The 24,710-nt window shown below is 39.8% G+C and overlaps 1 protein-coding gene across 2 annotated transcripts in view; it reads left to right on the top strand.

Annotated features, from left to right (window-relative positions):
• The window catches only part of LOC121953391 (palmitoyltransferase ZDHHC14-like), a 66,346-nt gene that overhangs the window by 37,209 nt on the left and 4,427 nt on the right, over nt 1-24,710 (top strand). For both annotated transcript variants that reach the window (XM_042500455.2, XM_042500454.2), the window contains exons 4-9: nt 830-982; nt 6,324-6,461; nt 7,968-8,016; nt 11,050-11,152; nt 12,690-12,799; nt 15,162-15,267. In XM_042500455.2, coding sequence (XP_042356389.1) covers nt 830-982; nt 6,324-6,461; nt 7,968-8,016; nt 11,050-11,152; nt 12,690-12,799; nt 15,162-15,267 — 659 coding nt within the window. The remainder of the gene's footprint in view (nt 1-829; nt 983-6,323; nt 6,462-7,967; nt 8,017-11,049; nt 11,153-12,689; nt 12,800-15,161; nt 15,268-24,710) is intronic.

Raw genomic sequence — 24,710 nt, 5'->3', positions numbered from 1 at the left:
AGAAATGTCTTCTCTGCACCTTTTATAGTGCCTAAAAAGGCATCTTTTACAAATTCCTTTTTATGATGTTAAAGAAAAACCTTCCAAGTATGAAATTATTTTTAGATTGTGTTTTTAGGTGTTTAAGCCAGCATGAGATTTATTCAAGGGACAGTGCACTACAACTGTAAATTTCCTTACTATTGGTAACCTGTAGCTTCCATATAGGTAGTGCTACTCTCTGTAGTTTGGGCTATATAATTCATACTATATGTAAGGTGGAGGTTGTTATAGAAACAGAGTGGTGCTATATTTAAATTTATTCATTTATTGGGCTTTTCCTTCTTTTCTGTCATGTATATGATGGATGTTGGATTTTTATATTAAATATGGCCAAAGTTTCAAACATCATAAAGGTAAGGTATCATTCAGTATTGAATTTATACCAGTGGATTTGTTAAACCTTACCTTGCAATATATTACATTTATTGTAACTTACTGTCTGTTCAAGCTAATCACCAATTTGATCGTTGTATATTTTTCGTGTGGTGGACATGTTTGATTTTGTACTGTAGCCAATTCTCCTGGCCTTTAATGCACTTTACTCTCAGTCTGTACATCCCATCCAGAGGTTTGACAAATTAATGGATAGTATTTTTTTGCCACTGAAATATTAATAACACATCCGTCTCATCAATGCTGCATCTACATTATAGTACTGTATATGGGAGTGTATTAGGGCCTGTGTGAAACACAGAGAAAACACTGTGCACTTGTGTTGTTTTAACAGTGTGTTCACTTAGATTTTTATGTTTCTCTCTTGTTTTTCTCTCTCTTTGATCTTCCCAAGATGTGGCTAATGGCAGTACAGGCTACAGGCCTCCTCCCAGGACTAAGGAGGTGGTAATCAATGGCCAGACAGTCAAGCTGAAGTATTGCTTCACCTGCAAGATCTTCAGACCGCCACGTGCCTCCCACTGCAGCCTCTGTGACAACTGCGTGGGTGAGTGAAAATTATATTCTCTGGCTGCGAGTTTGTATGTTTGGCTGATATTTTTCTGTTAGTACTCTAGTTTTCACCACATTCATTTTCAGAAATTAGTCTAATTAACACAAACAGCCAAGACCAACACCAAACCATCCTCTATCCAGTTTGTGGTTTGTTTAAATTACACTACTCACTACCCATTTATATGTATGTTACTAAAAGGTCAACATAAATCTGAAAAGCAAACAAACTGCTGCCTCACTGAAGTCTGTAGGCCTATCTGAGAAAATCACATTTGTTCACTTATTTCTTTTTAGGACAAACTTGGGCTTGATACAAATTCTGGCATATCTGTCTTTCTACGCCCCATCCACACATTTTAACACACAGACCCCACATTTGCACACAAACACACGCTGAAGCACACAGAATTCACACAAATCGGACAAATCATGTTTAACCTGATTATGCAAAAGTTGCATCTGTAGTTGAAAATACAAGCCAAGGTAAATGTTTAGTTTATGATGCAAATCTGCTGGGAATATTTTGTACATACGCTTAGAGGGAGCGAATAGTTACAATGAGAAAAGTGAGTTCTGCTGCTCTTCACAACCACATGCGCCGTCTCTGGAGACAAAACGAAGACCACAGCCTGGCAATCACTAAAAAGATAGAGACAAAGATGCAGGGACCTGTGTGTCTGTATCTTTCTCATGAAGGTTTTTGTGCTGCTCACTCATCAGAGACAACTCCTTCTTTGAATGTCTGTTTCCTTGTCAGAAGTGGGGCTGACTGAAAACCTGGGAGACAAAGATGAGGAAGTAGTAAACACAGGAAAAAAAGACGAGGAGGTGGTAATCAGATGCAGCAGATGCGAGTTGACAGGAAGGAAGACAGGCTGGCAGCTGAACAAAAAGATGGGAGGGCAGTCATTTTCACAAACAGGCTCTGTCCACAAAAGTGGATATTGTTCACATTTTAAGTAGATTCCAAAAATGAAACTGGCAATGCTCACTTTCAGATTAAAATGTAATTTAAAATAGACATCCTGCTTAAAAAAACTAACAAATTTGGACTAAGAGGAGTTTGATCTTATAAATATTTGTGTATACGGTTTAAAAAGTATGTTTGGATCATCGTTGAACAAAGATGATGTCATAGATGGGAGGGAAAGGACAAATGAGAAATAGGCTCATAGTTGGACTGTCCATGGGCTGGAAGCAATAAACTCCACTGATAAATGTCAGTTGTAATTGGTATCTTTTTTGCTAGTACTACTCTTCCCTCTGCCCTTAAAGCTCCAGCTGTCCAGCCAACATGACTCCACATCCCCAAAGTAAAATTTGGAGTCAGTCAGTCCAGGGTTCGTTATGAAGTTTCAGAGATAAACTGTATAAATCACGGTGCAGGGAACTAGGTCATATGCAGGAGAAAAGGGCTAACATTCACATATATAATCAGTTTCAGGCCTTTTCCAAAAACTGTAGAGCAACCCTTTTCAGCTGACGACCTGCAGGTCACTGATCAGTTCTGTCTACAAATAAGTAAAACTTTAAATCTGAATAAGAAAACAATTATGCAAATAACAATCATTTTACTGCAATAAATCCTTTAAACCAGCAGAGTGCTCCTGTGAAGTTGCCCAAGTTGCCTATGAACCAAACAACCCACCAGTGGGTTTGAAAGACACATCTTCTTTAAAAAAAAATTTCCTAATTTCACCATTTACCATGAGCAGAAACAGAAATATAAAAACAGACATAACTGTCAGATTTCTACATTTCCGATGGTTCTTAAATACATTATGTGTGACAGATACTTCCATCAGTAAATGCAACCAAATCTGAGTGTAAAATAGTGATATTCAATTAAAATAACTTAATTCTACATGCAGGGTTTTCCACACATTCATTTATTTATTTGTGGCAGCCCACCACCAATAAAACATCTGCTGCCATGTATTTTATATGATTTTATATTTTTGGAGTTGGACCATTCATTAGAAGCACTAATGGAATATTTTAGAATGAGTTATTCTTTCACAACACCTGGAGCGCAGAGTGTACTCTGGGCACAGATGAAGCAGCAGAACGGCGTGGTTAACATAACCGTTCTTTCTGTTGAGTCAAAAAGTTTGCAGTCATTCCCTTCGTCTTAACTGACAACTCTCGTTAAAAGTTTTGCCAAAAAAAAAAAATTTATAACCAGATCATGTAAAAAATCCCCACAAAAACAAAACATAAGAAAAAAACCCATAAATTCGGTGCTCCGTAGTGGAACTGGGAAGCCATTAATGTCTCAGCTGAGACCAAAAGTCACGTGAAAAAGATTCAGTGAAACTTTGACTGAACTGCAGGCTGTTTACACACAGGAGAGGACAAGCGGATATGAAAATGTAAATGTTAAAGTTTTGAGTGCTGTATCAAGTGTACATTCATAACAAGAATAACAGCTCAGGAACATGTCTGGGCAAGGGGCCCTTAACATTCTGAAAATGTGGCCCCCTGATGATCAGTATTGGAAACAAGTTTGATTGCGTTTTCTCTTAAATGGGAAATGCAGATCACATCGGCAGTGAAAAAGTGCTTCCCCTGTCTCTTGACTTCTCTGTCTCTGCGTGTCTACCTCTGGTGCTGTAAACGCCAGGGGGCTAACAAGCTCTTAAATAAGTGAACAGCCAGAATAGATAGATAGGGCCCCCCTCGTGGAAGTGCAGAATAGGTATACGGTAGAGTCACTTCCTTTTTAAGCGGGTTAGCCCCATGGTAGTGATGGAAGGAGCTTATAAGAGCGCAGAATTATAACACACACACACACACACACACACACACACACACACTCTTTTGCCCTTCTCTTCCTCCTCTTTTCTTTACAGTACATATGTGTAAAATAGTTTTACTGTTTGTGTTTCAGTTCCAGTTGTGGTGTTCATAAATATTGGTGCTTGTTCTTTGTGTGGGATTTTGTGATTGATTTTTAGAGCGATTTTAATTCTTTGTCTAATATACTTAATTAAAGGACACTAGATGAAGATTTAATGACACTCTTGGGGAAATGAGTCTGTTATGTAAGCAAACAATAAAATGCTTCAAAAGAATATTGGCACATAAATAAGAATATATTACAACATTATGAAACTGTTAGGGTTGTAAGCTTTTACTTTAAAGCCCTCATCAAAGGGATGTTGTTACTAGGTCAGGTGCTTAAAACTCTCTTTAGATTCATAAATAATCTGCGTGTATGCACAAAGACAGAAATATGCATATGCGTTCTTTCCATCAGGTTTATTAGGAGAACAGGAGTATAAACACACACAGAAGAACATTAAATGTCTAATTTTTCCTCTCCTAGCATCGTTGGTCCCTTAATGTTAATGACCTTTGTGGAAAGGCTATGATATCAGATTTGATGAGTAGAGTTTGTCCCCTTTCATCCAGTCTGACTAGAGGCTGCATTTCCACAGACACACTTCAACCAGGCATTGATTAATGAAGACAAAAGCAGGTCATTTCACTTCACTAAGCAAATAATGGCACTGATTAATTAGTTAAGTAGGTACCACTATGCACAGCTAGTAGTTCACAGTCAGAGACCGGATTGTGGAGTTAGGACTGATTGGATAACCATACTAACAATGAGCCCTCCACTCTTGGAGCAATCAGTAAAAAGATAAGTGTGCTGCAGCAAAGTTTCTTTGATTAAAATATTACTGACTAATTTTCATCTGAAAGATTTCACATTAAAGTTATAAAGGAGTTGTAGACTTCAGACTGCATTCTGATACATATTTTGTATCAGAATGCAGTATCAGAGTACATTGCAGAAAGTATATCTGAAATCCAGACATTTTATTTACTTACACAACAGGGGCTGGACACGAATATTCAACTGTTTGGATATTTGTTTGGTATTTGGTTTTCAATTTTGAGATTCTGATTTGTTTTTTTGAGAAATTACTATAAAGAAATTATATCAGTGTTTCCTGTACATTGATTTGTTTGAGGTGACCTGCCACAATATAAACTTTGACCGCCACATGTTGATTTTCTCCCCTTTTTTCCCCTATATCTTAAACGGGTAAAATCCTATTTTATTGTACAGTGTTTATAAGGTCACCCCGTGCTTGTTCCCCACCTTGTCTGTTTATCATGAGCACTACGCTCCATGGACGATAGGTGAAAGTCTGCCCGCATGCACACAATAATAAGGCTAAATGTTAGCATCACACATCTAACGTCATCTAATAGTTATTAACTGTTTTAACAGTGGAGTCGAGCCATTTCAGAGTCTGTGTGAGTTTTTTGGGATTGGGCTGCTGCTGCTGTGTTAAACTGCCTACTTGCCAGAAGGAGCGCTGCTCTAAAGATGGTCTTTAACACTGCGCCTAACCTGTGTAATAGAAACACTTAATCGTGTAAATATAAATTTCAAATTAAATTTTTTTGGAACTAGTATGCCGTTTCTACAACACTGTTTCATAATGCTTTGTCAGGAGTTGTCTTGGATTTAGAGCCCATTGTTATGAACATTTATGTAGGTCTAAATTTCACCCACAATAAGAAAGAGCACAAAAAATGCTTGTTAGGATAACCGTATAAACAACACAGACATTCAGTTGAAAGAGGCTCCTCTGTGCACCACAATAACACTGTGTACTTGCACAACTCTTACTGTTCTTGTCTGCATGATTTCTGTGGAAGGAACCCAGCAGTCTGGACGACACTTTCACTTTACTTCCTCTCTTCATTTGCAATTCCTGAAATGTCTTCAAATATTCTTAAATTGATGTCTTACTGGAGGCACTTTGTCTGTTGACCTTGCAAAGTGCTTCTTTCACCATCTCAACCTCACTCGGACCTACAGTGACAGGGAGTTTTTCAGCCATACACAGTCATGTCTGCGTCTAACTTTTATTTGCTGGTTTATATAAATAGCCAGTTTGTGCTATGTGAAAAATTTGTATATTTTTTTATGCAAGACCCAGAGGGACACTTCCCCTTTCCCCTAATTTCCCACCGCTCCGAACTCATGCATTAACATGCATTGAAGTGACCTGGTTATTTTCATTAAATGTCTCAAAATTGTAAAACCTTTTTTCACTTATTTGGCATTATTGAGAAAACATACACATTATCTGGAGAAACCAGATTTTTAAGCCATGTGTACATAGCTGCGTTTCTCTCAGGGTTTTTACAAGATCACATGTGCATGACAAAGACTTTTGACGGGAGAGATGTCACTGTAGCAGCAGTGCAGCGGGATAAAAGGAAAACATTGTAGGTGTGAGTCCTTGTATAAAAAAAACCCAAAACCCTGTGTTTACTTTTCCTCCATCTGTCTCTCTCTGTCAATGCAGAACGTTTTGACCACCACTGTCCCTGGGTGGGGAACTGCGTGGGAAGAAGGAACTACCGGTTCTTCTACATGTTCATCCTCTCCCTCTCCTTCCTCACCATCTTCATCTTCGCCTTCGTCATCACACACATCATTTTACGTAAGTAGCTGAGGGGCGGGGGGAAAGGACATGTGCTCAGGGATGGTGCAGACACAAGCGCAGACACACACACACACACACACACACACACACACACACTTTGGCTGTGTTCTTAGTGTGTTTCGAGCCAGCAGGTTGTAAGTGGGCGTCGTGAAGAGCTGCAGCGTTCTGGCTTGTTACCATTTTTCCAGCTGGGAGCAGGCAGCGGACTGTAGGCCCCCCATTAGAGTATGTGTGTATGTATGGTGTGTGTGCGTGAGTGTGTGTAAATGAAGGCCAGTGGATCAATTTTTCACTGGGAAAGATATATTGGCTAAGATTAGCCGCCGGGAAATTATATTGCTGAAGCTTACAGTAGGCATACAGCATGGTAGTGGTAAAGCCTGCTTGTCAGTGCATAAAACATGTTTTTGCATTCTCTCAACAAGTTTTGCACAGATGCAATTTTAAAGGAAAAGTGCAACCCTAATGTCAAAAAAGTTGTGACACCAAATATACACTTATGCTTAATTTTATACCTGCAACACGCTGTTAACTGATGACACTTATTGGAATTTAAAAAGTAAAATTCTTCCCCATTCTTGCTTGATATACAGTTACATTTGCTCAACAGTCGGGGGTCTCAATTGTTGTATTTTGTACTTCATAAGGTGCCACACATTTACAGTGGGAGACAAGTCTGGGCTGTAGGCAGACCAGTCTCGTACATGCATTCTTTTACTATGAAGCCACACTGTTCGAACACGTGCAGAATATAGCTTGGCATTGTCTTGTTGGAATAATAAGGAACATCCCTGAAAAAGGCATCATCTGGATTGGCAGCATATGTTGCTCCAAAACTGTATGTACCTGCCAGCATTCATGGTGCCTTTACAGATGTGCAAGTTAAGCATGCCACAGGCTCTAACACGACCCATACTGTACTGATGCTGGCTCTCATTTTGTTTCTCCCGTCCAGACTTTTTTGGAGCATTTTGAAGGCATCAAATTCAGAATTAGTGCATATTTTACAAAAGGCTATAAAGTGTATTAGTTTGAAAAGTGTATATCTTGTCTCTGTGCTGTATTAAACTGGATGCATGTCAGAACACTTGCAAATCATTGTATTCTGTTTATATTTACATTTTACACAACAGCCCAACTTTTTTGGAATTGGGGTTTTGGGCTGAATTGAGCCACAGAGATATTTCACAGCCACAGAAAACTGGCCCTATATAATTTTTGCTCTTTCCTCTGTCTTATGTTCCCTTCATATATGGAAGTTAAATTGGGGTGCTAATTTCAGTGGACACACTCTGTCAAGCTCAGTCTGTATTGTTGACACTAAAACTTTAACAGAGAAAGGGTCTGCAGCAAGTTAATGGCTCCAGTGTGTGTAGTAGTACCCAGTATCTGATAGTTTGCCACAGTGGGTGTTGTTTAATGCTGATATGTACCACTGTGTGAGATGATGTGTATGTAATTATAAACTCGATTGCATTGTTTCTGTTGTGTCTCTGTTCACAGGCTCCCATCGAAGCGGGTTTCTCAACGCCCTTAAAGATAGTCCTGCCAGATATCCTTTCACTGAAAATAGGCCTTTTGGCACTGACTGTGGGTATATGTCTGTTAAGTGTGATTGATTTTTGCTGCTGTCAGTCCATGATTCTCCATGACTAGACTAACTGCCCAGCAACAGCATCATTCAGGTCATCCTGTAGGTCAGAATTCATTTGCATAACATGACTTTTCAAAGCATTCCCATCAGTTACAGTACTTGCGTAACTGCTGTACGTCTGATTAGTCCTGTTCCATCAGGGTAATACAGCACGCAAGGCAGCTCCTCACTCTGTCTCTGTCGATTGATTCAGTTGCTGTTTGATTCCATCTGGCTCTAGCTTGCCCCCACTCCCTCTACAGAGATGTCGTGTGTAAGTGAGATTTGATATAAGTGTGGGTATGTCCGTCTGTGTGATTGATGCCAAGTGTGTGTGAGATGTCTTAAGCTGCAGCTGTTACAAATACCCAGTAAGTCAGCTTATTGTCTCAGGACAGCATCAGTGTTCATCATATTGAATGACATAAATCCAAGCAAGTAAAAAAAAAAAATTAATTTGCAGTTAAGTTTGGATTAAGTTTTTTTGCTGTAAATCTAGGCAGTTAAGGTTGTAAGCAGTCTCCTAATGTCAGAATTAAAATGTATTGTTACCTCACAATAGGGGTGTGCCATATATTGTGTCCACAATAATACCAGTGTAATATGTAATATAAAAAAAGTTTCATATCGGGATAAAAGCAACATTTTTGTGTAGGGGTGGGCAATTAATCCAATATACTCGATGTACGAACATCGAGTATAAATTGTCTTGTTTTTTTAGCAACTGGCAAGTGACTTTGTGTTATTGCAGTAGCTACTTTATTTGTAACTGTACTACTGTAGTTCAGTTAATAATTTTGTATTTTAATAGTTTACAGTAGCTTAAAGGAGATTTCAGAATATTGACATATATATTATGAATAGCGATATGAATACGATATGGCATAAAAATATTGTGATATTATTTTAAAGCCATATCGCCCAGCTCTAATTGGATGTAATGATGTCATACCATTACGCAGAGCAACAAGCATGGCTGAAAGTGCAATTGCTGCCGGCTTTAACGTCATTCATTGTTATGAGTGCATGTCAGTTCAAACTGGAGCAAGACCATTAATCCGTTCCATCACTGAAAACACCACTAATCCAGCCTCCACTTTGAAAAAGACGGTAAAACTAGCTCCTGTGTTGTTTTTCAGTTTGTGTATATAGACTCCTTCCAACTTTACATTCTAAATGGATGTAAGTGTAGTTTTTTTGTTGAAGTGTTTGTTATTGTAGTAGCTGACAAGTAAACTATAAAAAAATGTTTATAGGTTACTTGGTAGCTGCCAGGAAGTAGACTAGGACCAAAGCTGTTGCTCTAGTAACAGAATAGCATCGCAGCTGTTTATAGTAGGCACTTCAGTAAGAGCGTGTAAAGTGACTACTGACTAAAAAACTTCTGTGGAATGTGAGAGGCAGTTTCACATTAATCAGTCAATTTGTCAGAAATACATAGATAAATAAATAAAACATCTAAATGCATAAAAAATTAAATGAAAAGTAAAGTAAAAGTTAAAGTATTTAACAATAAATTGAATGAATGATCATTTAAAAAATAACTGCCTGAAACTGTATTTCAGAGAAAATTTGAATTTTAGTTGCATGAATAATGAGTCAAACCTGATAATAAAGAACACATTGCCAAAGATCAAACTATGAAATGACTGTACACCACCTCGCAGTGTCACTCAGACAATATCAGATCATTATGATGTGTAGCTTCAAAATAAAACCCTCTAAGATGTTATAAACAAGCTGTGTTCCCTCTTAAATTCAGATTAGTTTACAAGAATGATCCCACTGGTATCATCTAGAAGGGTTAAATCAGTTATTTAAGAGAAAATATGAAAATATTGAGATAAACATTGCATCGCGGGATAGCCAAAAAATATTATTTATGTATTATATATTTAAGCTATATCGCCCAGCCTTACTCCCCAACACTCTATTTTTGAGTACAGAGGGCGATTAACTTCACCTTCAAACTAATACATTTTGATTCTTAATGACCAAAATCTGCTGAAGATGAAAAAGTGTTTTTTCACTGTATTTTAGATTTTTTTCTGATTTTAAATAACACAAGAATGTGATCCAGAATCCTAAAACTAAATAATAAGCAAATGTAGAGATCAGAATTGATGGAATCTAAATGATACTTAACACTGTGTCTAAGCCACAAATCAAGTGGCGAGCTTGGAGCTATGACACTCTCTCTCTCTGCCCTTTTCTCTATGGTCGAGTGAGATAACTGTTTCTCTGGCAGAGAAATGTGTGCCAAGCCAAGCTGATAACGGCCCGTGTCCTACAGGACTTTAATAAAGGGGAATTGCAGTCGATAGTATCGTAGCAGTCCTTTGTGCGAGGTGAATGATGACACGTTTTGTCCTTGCTAAGGAGGAAGAGAGAAAAAGAAGAGGGAGATTAGGAGAAAGAAAGGGGGAGACTCGGGGTATTTAACTGATTTTTACAGTACAGTTTAATAGACTGGCTCATGGTTTTCGAGTTTGTAATATTATACTGACCAACTAATATGCCCACGTGACTTTATCTGTACTAAATAGTGAATTTTAAGGAGTTTTTGTAGGTCTTTTTTAGTGAATAAGATATTCTTTTAGGGACTGTATCTTAGGATGTAGGATGCTACTGTTTTTAATACAGGCAGAAAGCTTCATTTTGAATAGTGTCTGTGTGTTCGTGCTTTATGTAGAGCAGAGAAAATGAGCAGCGTCCTGCAGTCCCAGCCAAGTGAACTGGTAACTAGGAACTATTGGCAAGAGAAGGACAGCCCCGAGGCTGTAGGTCAATATGCTAGCTGTTAGAACTTGAACTATATTGTGTCCATGCTGGCTCCATATGGGTCCATCATGTGTGTGTGTGTGTGTCTTTTCCTGTATGTGCTTTTACCGTTTTTATTTAATCCATTCTTTCATTAAGTTAAACAGTTTTCCCTTGACTTAATTGTGTCACTGTGCTGGAAGTGGTGGTGTGTTTCTTCTCCGTCTGGTCCATAGTGGGCCTCTCAGGATTCCATACCTACCTGATAAGCTCCAACCAGACCACCAATGAAGATGTGAGTATAAAATAGACATCATTGTGCTTCATACACTGCTCCTTAAAATATGAACTACAAAATAATGAGACACCCTCAGTAAAGCAGGAAGCATTGCTATAAGTATGTTAAATTTACAGTTTGGTACAATTTACTTTTCCTGTGAGGATCTGAAAAACCATCAGTGTTTGTTAGTTGCAGTTGTTGGTAGGAGTGTAATTGCATAACTTTTCTTAACACATATTGTGTAATATAAGCAAAAAAGGTTTTCCTTACTGATTAACATTTTTGTTGGAATTCAGGAAAAATAGTTATGTTTTTCACAGGTTTTTCACAGGTATAGATACAAGGCTTTTAATCTAAGCATTTTTTTTTTAAATTTGGAATTTCTTGTGTTTATATTATTCTTCACTTTACAAACAGTGCTCTGGAACATCACTCAGCTACTTTTTTTTGTTCACGTGAAGACATAAAATATTTGCAATTTGCATAATCCAGTTGAACTTCATATACACTTTTTTAAGCACTTGATTCAGTCATTAGTAAAGCATTTGTCATGTAACAGAGCCAATAAAAACAAATGGAATGGTCATAGTTATTATATTCCAGGTTTCCCACAAATTATTTGTGGGAAATAGATTTTCTATTTTTGGAGCTGGACTTTTCATTTGGAGTGCTATTCGAACTTATAAACCATTCAGTCATTTATGGCACCTCATTGTCAGACCATAGAGGGCACTCTGGGCACAGATGGAGTAGTTGAATGTCAGTTGCAGTAAAAGTGAAACATAACTGTTAATTCTGCGATGTTCAAATGCTCCTTTCTTCTACCGATCTGATTTGAAAAGCTCATGGAGAGTTTCGCCTGCGCTGCCTTTACGGACCCGCAAAACACAACAAATTTAGAGAGGCGACACAAAAAAATGTTAAAGTTTGTTGCTGTCGTTATGCCGTCACCACCCACCACCCCCTCCACACCCCACTCCCCCATTCCCCAATAGTCAGCTACCGCCACACATACACTAATTCTGTCAGAAACACAGATATTGACCTTAAACATGTAATTAGTTCACAACTTGAAATACATGCATACATACATTGAGATAAATGCTTGAAACATTCCACGTTAGAAGTTGCTGGTAGCTGCTCTCGCTAGCCTTTTAGCATCACAGTGAATTAAGTAATTTTTTTCTCAGTCTATCTAATAACTAGTAAATGTATGTAAATTTGCCAACATAGGGAGAGCGGTTTCACAACCTTCAAAACGAGACACAACTTCATGCTTTACAGATGTGCTTTGCTACTTAACCAAATAGCACTGCTGCTAAAGACAGAACACACAGTGGCCAGTCAACTCTGTTAGTTAAAGCGTGGCAATAGTGTGCAAAAACCGAGGGCAGTAAATGCCAAGGTCACAGGTTCAGTCCCTGTACCAGCCATAAACATTTTTAGCCCTAGACTAGACACAATACACAAACATAATCTTTCTGTTAGACAGTCTTGATTATTTTTCCAGTGACACTGGAGATATTTATCAGTGCTTTGTGGTCTCTTCCAGATTAAAGGTTCGTGGTCTTCTAAAAGAGGGAAAGACAACTATAACCCCTACAGCCATGGCAATATATTCACCAACTGCTGTGCAGCCCTGTGTGGACCCCTACCACCGAGGTATGTGTGAATGTGTTTTTATGAGGTGATTTATGTATTCCCACATGCCCATATGATGACATATAACCCCTATCATTCACTACTCTTAAGAAAACCCATTTAGTAATTGTTCACCTTCACTGCTATAGGTCACAGCACCTGTTACCCCCCCCTCCCCGTTGTAATTTAGCGTTTTGTCCAAAGGCTAAAATAGAGCTGTTAGTCAAGACTCCTTTTGATGTGAGGAGCTGCTTTGAAACGAGCCTGCCGGAAGCCTTTTCTCTATACATAGCTACCAAGATACTGCACAAGTGGAAAGGATTTCAAGCCCATTTTAACCAAATCCAAGATCAAAGTTGGCTTGATATATCAGATTTCACACTTTTTCTGTTCATGTGATTTAACAAAAATACAGGCCAACTGTCATAGCTACTTTCTCATGTCCATGTGACTGTAAATGTCAGTACACATTGCACATTCCCTCCCAGCTTCTTTCAGTTTAGCATTTTGCCCAACAATTCTCAGTACTCATCTGTGAAAGTGTGCTTTTTGATTTCTGCGGCCGAAACTGACCCTTTTTTTTTCATCATGCTGTGAAATGCAATCATGCTTACCCACTGGGCAGAGATACCCACTATCTGCTCTTATCTTTACTGGCCACCATACCCACTTTTTAGACATAGCACTTACAAGGACTTTGTCAAGACGTCACAAACATCTCTTAGCCTTTGGAATTTGCAGCCTGTAACTTTGGGCATGCTTTGCACTCATTTAAGCGTACAAACAGAAAGTTAGAAACATACAGTCTGTAGTAAGGCTGCAGACTTGTTGGGCACAATCTGGCACCACAATGAGTCACTGATACCTGCTTTGTGATTTGCTCCAGTAGGTACCAGACATATACAAACTGGGGACCTATTAGCACCAAGTTTTGTTCCCCAACTCGAGCTATCACATCACAAAATATGATGTAAGACGTTCAAAGCTTCATTTGAAAACCTCAATATAGGCTTTGAATGTGGAAAAAAAATGTAATAGGTATAGCCCAAATACATCTATCAGGCCACAGATTGTCACAAAGTGTAAGAAGAGAAATGATGGAGGTTTTAGGCAACACTATATCAGTGTAACTGTCTGTACTGTGCTGTGGTCATCATAAGCCATAAGTCACCAATAATGATTCCAGTGGGTGGCAAAGGAAAGTCCTCAGTGCACAGGTGGCTGCCATCTGGGCATGTGTTTTTGTGTGTGTATGTGTCTGTTATGTGTGTTTGTGGCCAGCCACAGGCACTACACAGCTGGGTCCACTAGCAAGAAAGGAATGTTTCACCTCAGCCTCAGACTATGCAAGCAACGCTGCCTTTCTCGCACACACACACACGCACACACACACACACACACACACACACACACAGACAAAAGCCCCTTGCATTGCATTTCCTGCTGAGACATTGACTCATATTTTCGAATGCATCATCCTACATGTTTTTATGCTCATTTCCTCTTAACAGCATTTGCAGACCTTCCAGTATTTATTACTGGCAACACTAGCCGCTGCTGTAGGTTCCTGGAGTTTGTCTCAGTGATTCTAGCAAACCATTTGTACCTGAATGTAGCGCAGTCCCACTGGAACACACTTTCACACTGTTAACTCTCTGCTAAATGATTACCCTGCTCTCATGGTTTAACACCTTAACTGTCTGTGTGTGTTTGTGTGTTTGTGTGTTTGTGTGTGTGTGTGTGTGTGTGTGTGTGTGTGTGTGTGTGTGTGTGTGTGTGTGTGTGTGTGTGTGGTAAAGACTCTTCTGTGTCAGATGAGCCTTTATCTGGCTGACAAATAGCCATTATCACATACATCTGGCCCATGACCACACGTGTGCATATGCATACCAGGAGTCTAGCAGGTCATTGTGTAACCAGCTGTGTCAGAGTTCTGCAGTATTAACGATGGATAAGAAACTACGATTTTCTCTGTGCTCCACTGCAGAACCCCTGTAACTTATTACCTAGTTGTGATTTTACATGTCTGTGTGTAAGTGTGAGAGTGGAAGATATTCAGACACCAATTTTAAGGCTGGTGCACAGTAATACATCACACAATCACTTACAGGCTATTGTCTGTTTTGCAGTGAGGTACTGTCAACACAAGGTCATGTGCACTCTGCTAATCCCTGCTTCCTAAAAGTAAACCTGGCTGTTGATACAGTATTAGCACACTGTTGCAATCAGTAAGAGTGTCTGGTTATTTCATTTGACCTGTGCTTTAAAGCTTTCAGTGTCCTACTGTATTTAATCTGTTACTGTGTAATACTATCTGGTTTGTAATATTTGTGAATGAATGCCCACAGACAATGCTTTTCTCTCTTTGTTTCTCTCTGACAAGTCTCATTGACAGACGGGGCTTTATCCAATCAGACACGCCACAGCTGGCACCACCAACCAATGGCATCACTATGTATGGCGCCACCCAGTCTCAGCAGAGCCACATGGTAAGACCTGACTGTCATTTCCTAAAAATAATACTATCACATTAATTGCTTTGTAGGAGTAAAAACGCGGTTTGATTCGTCACGAGCGATCTGGATTTTCATAGCTGATTAGTGTGTTGGAGACTTGGGGCTATTCCTTATGCTTCCTAGTACAAAGATTTTCTCCAGGGGACGAAATTTTTAGAATTATGATGTTTTCTAAGATTTTTTCCGCAAAGTTAAGATTAGATCCTGGCAAAGATAAAAGTTATTCACAAAGCACCGTAGCCCTTTAGAGAGCTCCTTTAAGTCAGTAAGACTTTCAAAACGGTTCAAACAAGATGCTTAAAATGCTTGAATTTTAAGGGGGAAAAATCAAGTACCTTGTAAATAACTGCTTTTATAACAAAGTGCCTAAAAATTCATTGAAATTAAACACCCAAATAACGCTGTTTCATATTTTGACCAAAGTTTTGTTCAAGTTGTTATATTTAAATGGCTCAAAATCAGAAATAGCGCAGCTATTTCTTTTATTAAAATTCTGATGCGCCACCGTCTTGCACTACTCCACGATTGTAGTGCTCTCTCTTAAGGCAAAACTTAATGTGACTTCACTCAGTGAGCCAGTTTTTTTACAGTGATTTCTCTCTTCAACACTGCGCTGATGTTATAGCTCTGCTAAGAAGAATATGAAAGTATAACTTTTTTTTCAGCTGGCATAATTTCCTTGTGCTGCATTCATTTTGTTCTATGACATCCAAGGTTTTGTTGAGGATTTTATTTTATTTGCTGTGAGTGAAGTCATTACAAATGAAAAAATATTGCTTGAAAAAGTACTCGAAAATCCCTGAATTTCATTTTGAAATGTCTGAATAAAATCTGTTTCAAGAGGCTTAAGAGTTTCCTAAGCAGAGGAGAAAGTAGCAGAAAGACAAAGTGGCTGATAGAGAAAATATTCTTAAAACGGTGAATGACGGTGAGTAAATAAAATGCCACAGATAAGTTCATGCAGGAATAATGTTTGTTTAGTCTCATTAGAGATGCGCACACATTTCTCACCCAGCGATGTAAAGCCAGAAATGAAAGTGATAAAAATGGGGTGTCCAGTAGGTCACCTGGTAGAGTAGGCGCCCCATGTACAAAGGCTCATCCCCTCCTTTCGCACTAATTGCTGTCCTATCAAATAAAGGCAAAAAACTAAAAACTAATCCTAAAAAAAAGTGATCAAAATACCAGGATATTTGGCAACTGGAAAAATGTAACAGTGCAGCAGTAATGACTTGGGTCTGTCTTAATCTTCTATCAGCAGAGTGATCATACAATTACACTGTTTTCACAGTCTCATAGTGGGACACAGTTCATTTGATTTTGACTGGATGTCCATACTTTGCAGGCTCACACAATTACGTCTTTTAAAACAATTTGTCATACCTAGCGACATGGTTAACCACACCACCTTACTATGATAAGTTTCTGTCCCTTTCTTAACAGAGTTGCTCTGAGGATTTTACTAAATTACTCCTAAGATAAGACTCTGTTCAAGATTTTTTAAGGCAAAGTTAGGAGCTCTCTATGAGTATTTTCTGAATGTTTGTGAACACGGTTCCAGGAGGACTTTATGGATGAGTTTAAGGATTAAAATGGGCATTGATTAGGGGGACAGGATACTTTTATATCTATCCTCTGTTCACAAAAGCTTACTGGCATTGCCTCACAAATGAAATTTTAAAGGTATAATACTGAAAATTTCAGACCTTGTAAATTCCTGGTGGTACTAACTTCTGGCTCTTGTACTTTGTCGGGGATGTTACAATTATCATGTGCTACCGGGACGTATGACTCTGCAGTAGTCAGAGGTATTTATCAGCTTCAGCTCCAGTCAGCAGTGATAATAATACAACACACTGGGGGACACGATAATTTTCCAGAGCGCTTGCGATGATGCGCCGCCACAAAATACCACTTGTTTCTGTCCAAGCAGTGCTGGAACATCATTCAAAATTATTTGAAAGAGAGACTGAATAAGTAACAGATAAAAATCACTTTATCACTTTCCTTGTGTGTTCATGATGCCAAATGTGACACACCAATAGAAAACAAAACAAAAAGGCACATATGTGTACTGCAGAGCCATGTCCACTGAGCTACTGGGAATGAGAACATAATCTACTGCACATTTCTAGTGGGTTTACAGTGTTTAAAAACCCTGCATGTACGCACTAATTTTGGTAGGAAAAGGGTATTTGTTAGAATTACAATAGAACAAAAGATGCATCTGTTTATAGTGTAGCCAAACAAACTCATGTTGTTTTATGAAAGAAATCTGGTCAATAAACCTGTATGGGAATGGTGAACTCTTCCATCAGCAATGAAGAACACTGTATAGAGAGGTTATTACAGAAGGTAAATATTTTGAAATAAATACTACCAGAAAAAAAGCAAACCATAAGTACTAAAATAAAAAAGGGAGTTTAATTTCACAAAGAACAGAAGACTGTGATGTTAATAGACATTTTGAGAGTCATCTCAATTCACTGGCCCATAGTTCTTTGGCTGCAATACTTTTTGGCCCGGTGTCACTCAGGCCGTACTGTGACTCCTGCAGGGCCAGGCCTTTGTCAGCATGACTCACAGAGACAAAGCACCTTTCACAGCAGCCTGTCTGACAGAGTGGATCTCCAGCTGTTGTCTTATGTTCATTTGCCAGAGAATCAGCTCTCACAAATTTAGGCAGATGAACTTAGCCCCATGTCACTATGACGAATTCAACCGACGCTGTGGCTCATATTGTTTTGTTTCTGATTGTAATGGATAAACATTTGCTATTGGTGTAAGGTCTGACCTTGATAACATGGCCTAGGAAGAATGGGGTAAAGGCCAGATAAATGCAGACTACCTTAAACAACTGCTTCACCTGATTCTCAATGTACTGCAGAATCACAAACCAGCTGCACCTCGCTCTCTCTCGCTCGCTCCCTCTCTCTCTTGCTCGCTCTCTCTCTCTTTCTATATATCTCTCCATCCAGACCTGGGAAAGCAAACCCAGTTAGTCTTTCTCATCCCACCACATTGAAACTGATGAAATTGCTCTGGCTTGCAAAGAGGGAGTCAGTGATGTTTTCAATTTTGCATGTGTCGCTCCATGTCGTCTGTAAATTAGGTCAGCATTAACAAGGAAGGAGGCTGTGTGTGTGAGTGTATGAGTGTGTGTGCGTGCCTGCGTGCGTTCGTGCGTGCGTGTGCTGAGGTGGCATCGCACTCTGAGCTGTATTATTTAACTCTCCCTGATTTCAGTCACTCTCTTTTCTCCCAGACTGCCTATCACAATAATTACATTATCGTCTTATCGCCCTATTGCCTGTTGTGTTAAATGCACATTTGTTTACAAAAAAGAATGTCACCAACATTTTAGCCAACATGACACCAGATTAAAATGCAGGGTTTCCTCGACCATTGTATGACGTGGGTGCAGTGATTCTCCCTTTTTTTCTCTTCACCCCATGTCTGCAACAGTCCAAAGAAATCTAAAATTGCACCTCAAAGATGACATACCGTAGCTTACAGGTAACTTGCAGCTGCAGTGGAAGAGGTATAGTCTTAATAATCGTAAGCTTGCCAACCCCTGGCAACTAACCGAAGAGTCTGTCATTTACAGATTTATCTTCCAACAACTTCATCCGCAACTCTATAAATCCAACAGCAAACCACCTGGCTCCAAGGCTGGTCACCCCCCCGAGCCAACTAGAGCACACAGGCCAGATTATGAAGCTAACTGCGGTGTTTTTGGAGTTTCACTAAGCTTGTCTATTCAGGGCCGGAAAAACCTTCCGCATTGAACACCTGCAGACAGCTGTGATCACGCGGATGCGCATGCAGATATGCATGCATGCAGAACTGCATGCAGATGTGCATAGTGCAATTTAGGGGCTGGGAGGTGACTTAACCATCCTCCTACTGCCAAAGGTTGGAGGAAAATACTGCTGGGTCTAGAGTAAATGTCTGTCAAAATATCCAACTTAACCACAGTGCAGCTGCTGCAGTAGCAGAGATTGGAGCATGTGCAGTCTGCTTGCTATGCTGTATTCATGTCAAGTGGACCAAAGTAGACCCAGCTGGCCAGACGTGGCCAAACGTTTTTGGTGAACTTCGACAGAGGTTTAAGTTAACCAAAATTTAATGTCAGGACACCATCTGTTGCCAATGTCAATTTGACAAAGAATACTGGCGTTAGATGACTTTAATATTTTGTTTGTTTGATGCTGTGTTGTTAAGGGGGTTTCCCCCTGCTCCTTGTGTGTGAAGCGGATGGCTTACAAGAAAACGCCCTCTTCATTGTTCCTTCTAAGGCAGAAGCCTGTGGTTCAGACATTTGACTTCACAGGTTCTTCAGGTAGGCACCCCCCTGTCACTGGTGTTTCATCGATTGGCCCACGACACCTCAGAGGGGGGACCAGCATCCTGGAACCACTCCCTCAGTCCTTTTGGTCTGCTCACCGCTCTGCCCTCCCTCTCATTTGCCAGCATGGTTGCCCCACTGGTCACTCCTTTTCAACCAGAGCCTTAATGCTGTCTCTGCCCACCTGATGATTTCTGTGATCAACTTTTTGTGGACAGGCCCAGTAACTCCAAGAACTCCTAATACTCTCCAGAGTGTGCCCTGGGAGGCCCGTGCAACCGACTTCGACTGGAAGGTTTCAGGCTTTCTTCCCCCTCTGCTGGCTGTGAAGGGTGAGGGACTGGTATTTTCCTCAGCTTACGCTCATGTGCCTCCTGAATCCTTTCCTCCCAGGGTACCGTCAGCGATTTCTTCTGGAAATCTGGGTTACTTTCCAGGTCATCTGTCATTTCCCAATCAACTGCTGTCGCAAGAACCCCTGTGTCCCCAGGTTTCTTTCCTTTCTTCTCCCCTGGCTTGAGGGAGCTGATGAAGCGAGGACCTTTGGATTGCAGCTTGATGTTCTTTTGTTTCCTCGCCTTTTCCAATCCATCGGCCAGCTGGGCCAGCACCTGAGCATGCAGCCATCTGAACCTCCCCTCTGACAGGCTTGTTTGGCATGACGACAGGATGTGCTCCAGGTTAGCTGGTCTCCCGCAACTTGATTCGATGTCTCTTCATGTGCCAAATGTCCTTCAATCCCAGAGAGCCTCGCACGCTGCCCCACCGGGTCCAGCTGCCTTGTTGCCTCATGGCCACCACCCTGATCTCCTTCTGCACCATGCCCCGCCGTTCCTTTATCTCTGCCTTCCTCCAACTTGCTCTAGGGATGCAACCCAGGCCTAGCCTCCCCGTGGTCACCGTTCCCATGATGTCAGCGTGTTGCAGCCGCTCCTCAGCCTCTCTCAGTGCACAAGAGGCTTTCCACTTGTGTCCTGTCCAGATGCTGATCTCTGCCTGTTGGATACTTCATCCAAACTGTCCTGCAGCATCATAGCCAGCCGGACTTTTGCTGTCTTGTACTCCTCTACAACTGATGTCAACTGCAGCTGCAGTTTACTCCCTGAACTGTACAAGCCTATTGAGCAAAAGCTTTTAGAGACAGACAGCCACCTTCTCAGAAAGTTGTTAATTTTCCTTTTCAGGGCTTACATTATTATAATATTGAATTATCATTTTATTAGTAACATAAGGTGATACCAAAATGACAAGAATATTGTTGCTTCAAATTATTTCTGTGTCAATATATGGGCCAACAAAAGTAGTGACAGGTCTAACTGTATGTATGATTAAGGGTTACCTCTTCTTGCTGATAAATCAAGTCTTGCAGTAATCCCAAGAAAAACAATGAGCAGGCATCGTGGAGAGATAATACATAATGCATCGGACCATTTTGTACAAACAAACTATCTCATAAAGTGAAAGTGCACCACAGTCAGTAAACAGATATCTCCTGTAAAGTTAAACTGTCTCTGACTGTCTTGGAAGAGAATACGGGTGTTGTGAAGAGGACATTGTACTGACCTCACTGACCAGTTTGCCTGAATAGAAGCAACAAGTCTACTGTTGTTCAGTTCAGCCGTTAACCTCACATACAAGATTTAAGGCCTATTCACACACACAGCTACTGAATGTCTTTCATTGGCGCCCTCCCTGTGCGCCACAGTTGTCTCATTGTTCTCATCCTTACTCAACCTCATCCTGTCAGTTCTCACTGAGACGCTGAACATGACTGTCATCTGTCTTCAGGTCCTAAATGTGTGGACTACTTATAATGGGCTGAGAGCCATAGGAACATTCCCTTACATTAGCACATTCAGAAATAACTGCTGTCTGTTTTCTGCTGATGATTAGCAGCTAGAGTTGTCCTATTGTGCCGGCTGCTGGCTATTTATCAGCACGCTGATACAGAGTCAGCTATTTACTTAGTGTCCATTTGTTAACATGCCACACTGTTAACACATCAGCAGTGACTATTTGTGAGTACCCACCCTGACGCCTACTGATGCAACTCACTTCATTGTCCTTTGCTTGCCGTAAACATCCAGTGCAGGCTAGACCACTCATTTAAGGTCCACGTTGTACTGTGACATCAAGTAGGTTTTCAAGAGGCAGCTGACGGCTCGTTTTAGTGAAATCGTTCAAACCACTATGAGTTAAAGTCTCCTTTCACTTTTGTCTGTTTACTACAAAGGTGTGTGGGTGGGTACTATTTGGGGAGAGTGTGTGAATGTACATGAAGTGTGTGTAAGAGAGAGATAGAGGTGACACAGAGACAGCAGAGAAGCAAATTATAAAAGAGAAATGTATTGTACTTCATTCATATCTTTTACAATTTTAGCTTTTTAATGTAAAGTAAAACTGACTGTGTGGAAAACACAGTAAAGACAAAGATAGTCCTCATTAAAAGACTGTGAATCAGACATGTCACAAATAAGTTGTGCATGGATAAACATTTATGGAACCCGATTTGCATGGGTATGGTAATCACCTGGGGATCTTTTGTAATTTGTTGTAATTGCGTCTGAAATCTGTCAAGTAAAAAAAAATCCACAGCAAATTACCTACCATCTTTTGTAAAACACATACAGTAAATAGTGTGATAAAATTAGTCCCATACGGCATTTTGTTTATGATCTGTTCGTCTGTCCCTCCAGTTCTTGTGAATGCAATATCTCAGAAACATTGTGAGGGAAGTTCTTAAAATTTTACACAAACATCCACTTTGAGTCAAGTACAAACTGATTAAACTTTGTTGGTCAAAGGTCAAGGTTGCTGTGACCGTGCGTCTTTCTCACTCTCATTAACCCCAACTTCTCAAGAACACCTTGAGGGAATTTTTTCAAATTTGGCACAAACAACTACTTGGACTCAAGAATGAACTGATAAGAATTTGGTGGTTAAAAGTAAAGGTCAGTGTGACCTAACAAAACATGTTTTTGGCCATTTTATATGCAAAAGGTCATCTTATATGTTACTTTTTTTTAAAAAAATTAGCAAAAACACTTTTCTGGCCATTATTGAATGTTATAATTCTGGAAGAGAAGGGGAGACATTTGGTTAGATATTGAATTAGTAACACGAATACGTGAATAACATGAACTGATCGTATAGATCATCTGTGCTGCCGGTGGAGGATGTGTGTGAAGAATCCTTGTTTTAGTAGACATGGATGTAAAATTTAACTGCAATGGGAGTGGTTTGCAGAGGCATAGAACCAGAAAGCGCTAATTCCAGTTTGTTTTCTCTGTGCCTCTTTTCTGTCTCTTTTCTGTTTAAGAATTATGGAAGCTGCTTTGGCAATTCTAAAAAGTTTTTACAGCATTTTGGGTCATCTTGTTACACAGTGTGGAGACCCATTCACAGAAAGAGATGACGATATGGATGACATGTTTGTGGAACCCACATTTAAAAACAAAATAAAATAAAATAATGAGGAACTGTTCACTACTGCTAGTAGTGCTGTGTATTTCTTTGTTGTGAAGAGTGAAATTACAAATGAGTGTGTGCATCAAATCTGGGGGCTAATGTCAGTAAATTAGAGTAAAATATAGACTTTGCTTGTCCCGTTCGAATGTGCCACACGGAATACAGATGTGCCGTAGGGGGGTAATTTCTAAATCACATGAGGTTGCCTGGTAATACTAGTCCTCTGCACGAAGGGCTTAACCCTTAAGATGGGAGAAAAGAGATACAGTCGATGTTATAGTGGCATTTTTACTAGAAATTTAGAAGAACTTAAAGAGTAACTTAAATATCCCTGAAAATCTGCTTCTCCATTGATTTGACTTGATGTATAGGTGTACTCCAGGACACAGTGCCAACACTTTGGCTGGTTGACATGCTTATTTAGCTGAGTTTTAGAAAGAATGGACTTTGTATAATCTAATCTCTGTTGTTGTTTTTGTTGTTGTTGTTGTTTTGCCTGTCAAAATAAGGCTGTTTTTATAGTACTGTGTTGGTTAATGCATTGAGGTTGCATTTGCATTTAAAAGCCCGTTTTTTTGTGGCATACTTTTGTCTGTAATGCGGCTTAAAATGACGGCCCGGTATGTGTAAGCCTTGTAAGCGGTTGCCATGGTAACAGTGTAACCTTGATAACATAAAATTTCCTTTGGGTATTTGACAGGGTCGTGATGGAGGGTGCAGTGTGATTGACAGCAGTCATCATAGCCTCCAGTTAAAGGGTTAGTTCTGGGGTTATTCCATTTTCCAATACTTTTTTAAATATTTTCCTGACAAAAACAAAAAAATAAGACATAAAAATTGAATCAATAGATCAAGCAGAAATAATACTTGTTCGTTGCAGCCTTACTTACAGATATGTTTCTGAGATTTTTACCTCCAACCCAGTACAATGAAGTTGAAACAGATTAGGATAATTGTTTTTGTTACATTTCAATGTTGTGGTCTTTTATTTACATTGCAAACCAGAAGGGATCTTGCAGTGCGCAGACCTCTGCCAAGGCCGAATGCCCTTTCTCGCAGTGTTAATGATGTATATCCGCCCTGTCATTTGGATCCACTCCAAATTTAATGGGTTGCTCTTTGGCTTATGCTACACACCTCCACCAAGTTTCATGAAAATCAGGCCAGTAGTTTTTCTGTAATCCTGCTGACTAATGAATAAACAAACCAAACACCTTGGTAGAATTAATAAAACCAGCAACACCTGCATGGGTAGATACCTCTGTGAGCCAGTGAGAAAAATGTGTCCTCTTTTAGTTTGACTGAACCTCTCATGGTTCACAATTTGCGTTGGCATTGTAAATATTCCTATTTTTGGCCTTGTCTTCCTTCCTTTCCTTCTTCCTCTGTCTAAGTCTTTTTCCTTTATGAGCTGTGAGCTATTTTTGTACAATACACACACACACAGACACACACACACACAGACACACACACACACACACACACACACACACACACACATATACAGACACAGTGCAACAACATCAACCACCATTTCCTTGTTGATGAAGTGAGTGATGAGGGACTGACAACCACAGCCCTGTTTTCAGTTTCACCGCTC

This window comes from Plectropomus leopardus, chromosome 14, assembly GCF_026936395.1.
Source record: "Plectropomus leopardus strain MGB_pleo_1.0 chromosome 14, ASM2693639v1, whole genome shotgun sequence".
In the NCBI taxonomy this organism is placed as follows: Eukaryota; Metazoa; Chordata; class Actinopteri; order Perciformes; family Serranidae; genus Plectropomus; species Plectropomus leopardus.
The sequence above is the reverse complement of the archived record's forward strand: the minus strand, read 5'-3'. Positions and strand labels throughout refer to the sequence as shown.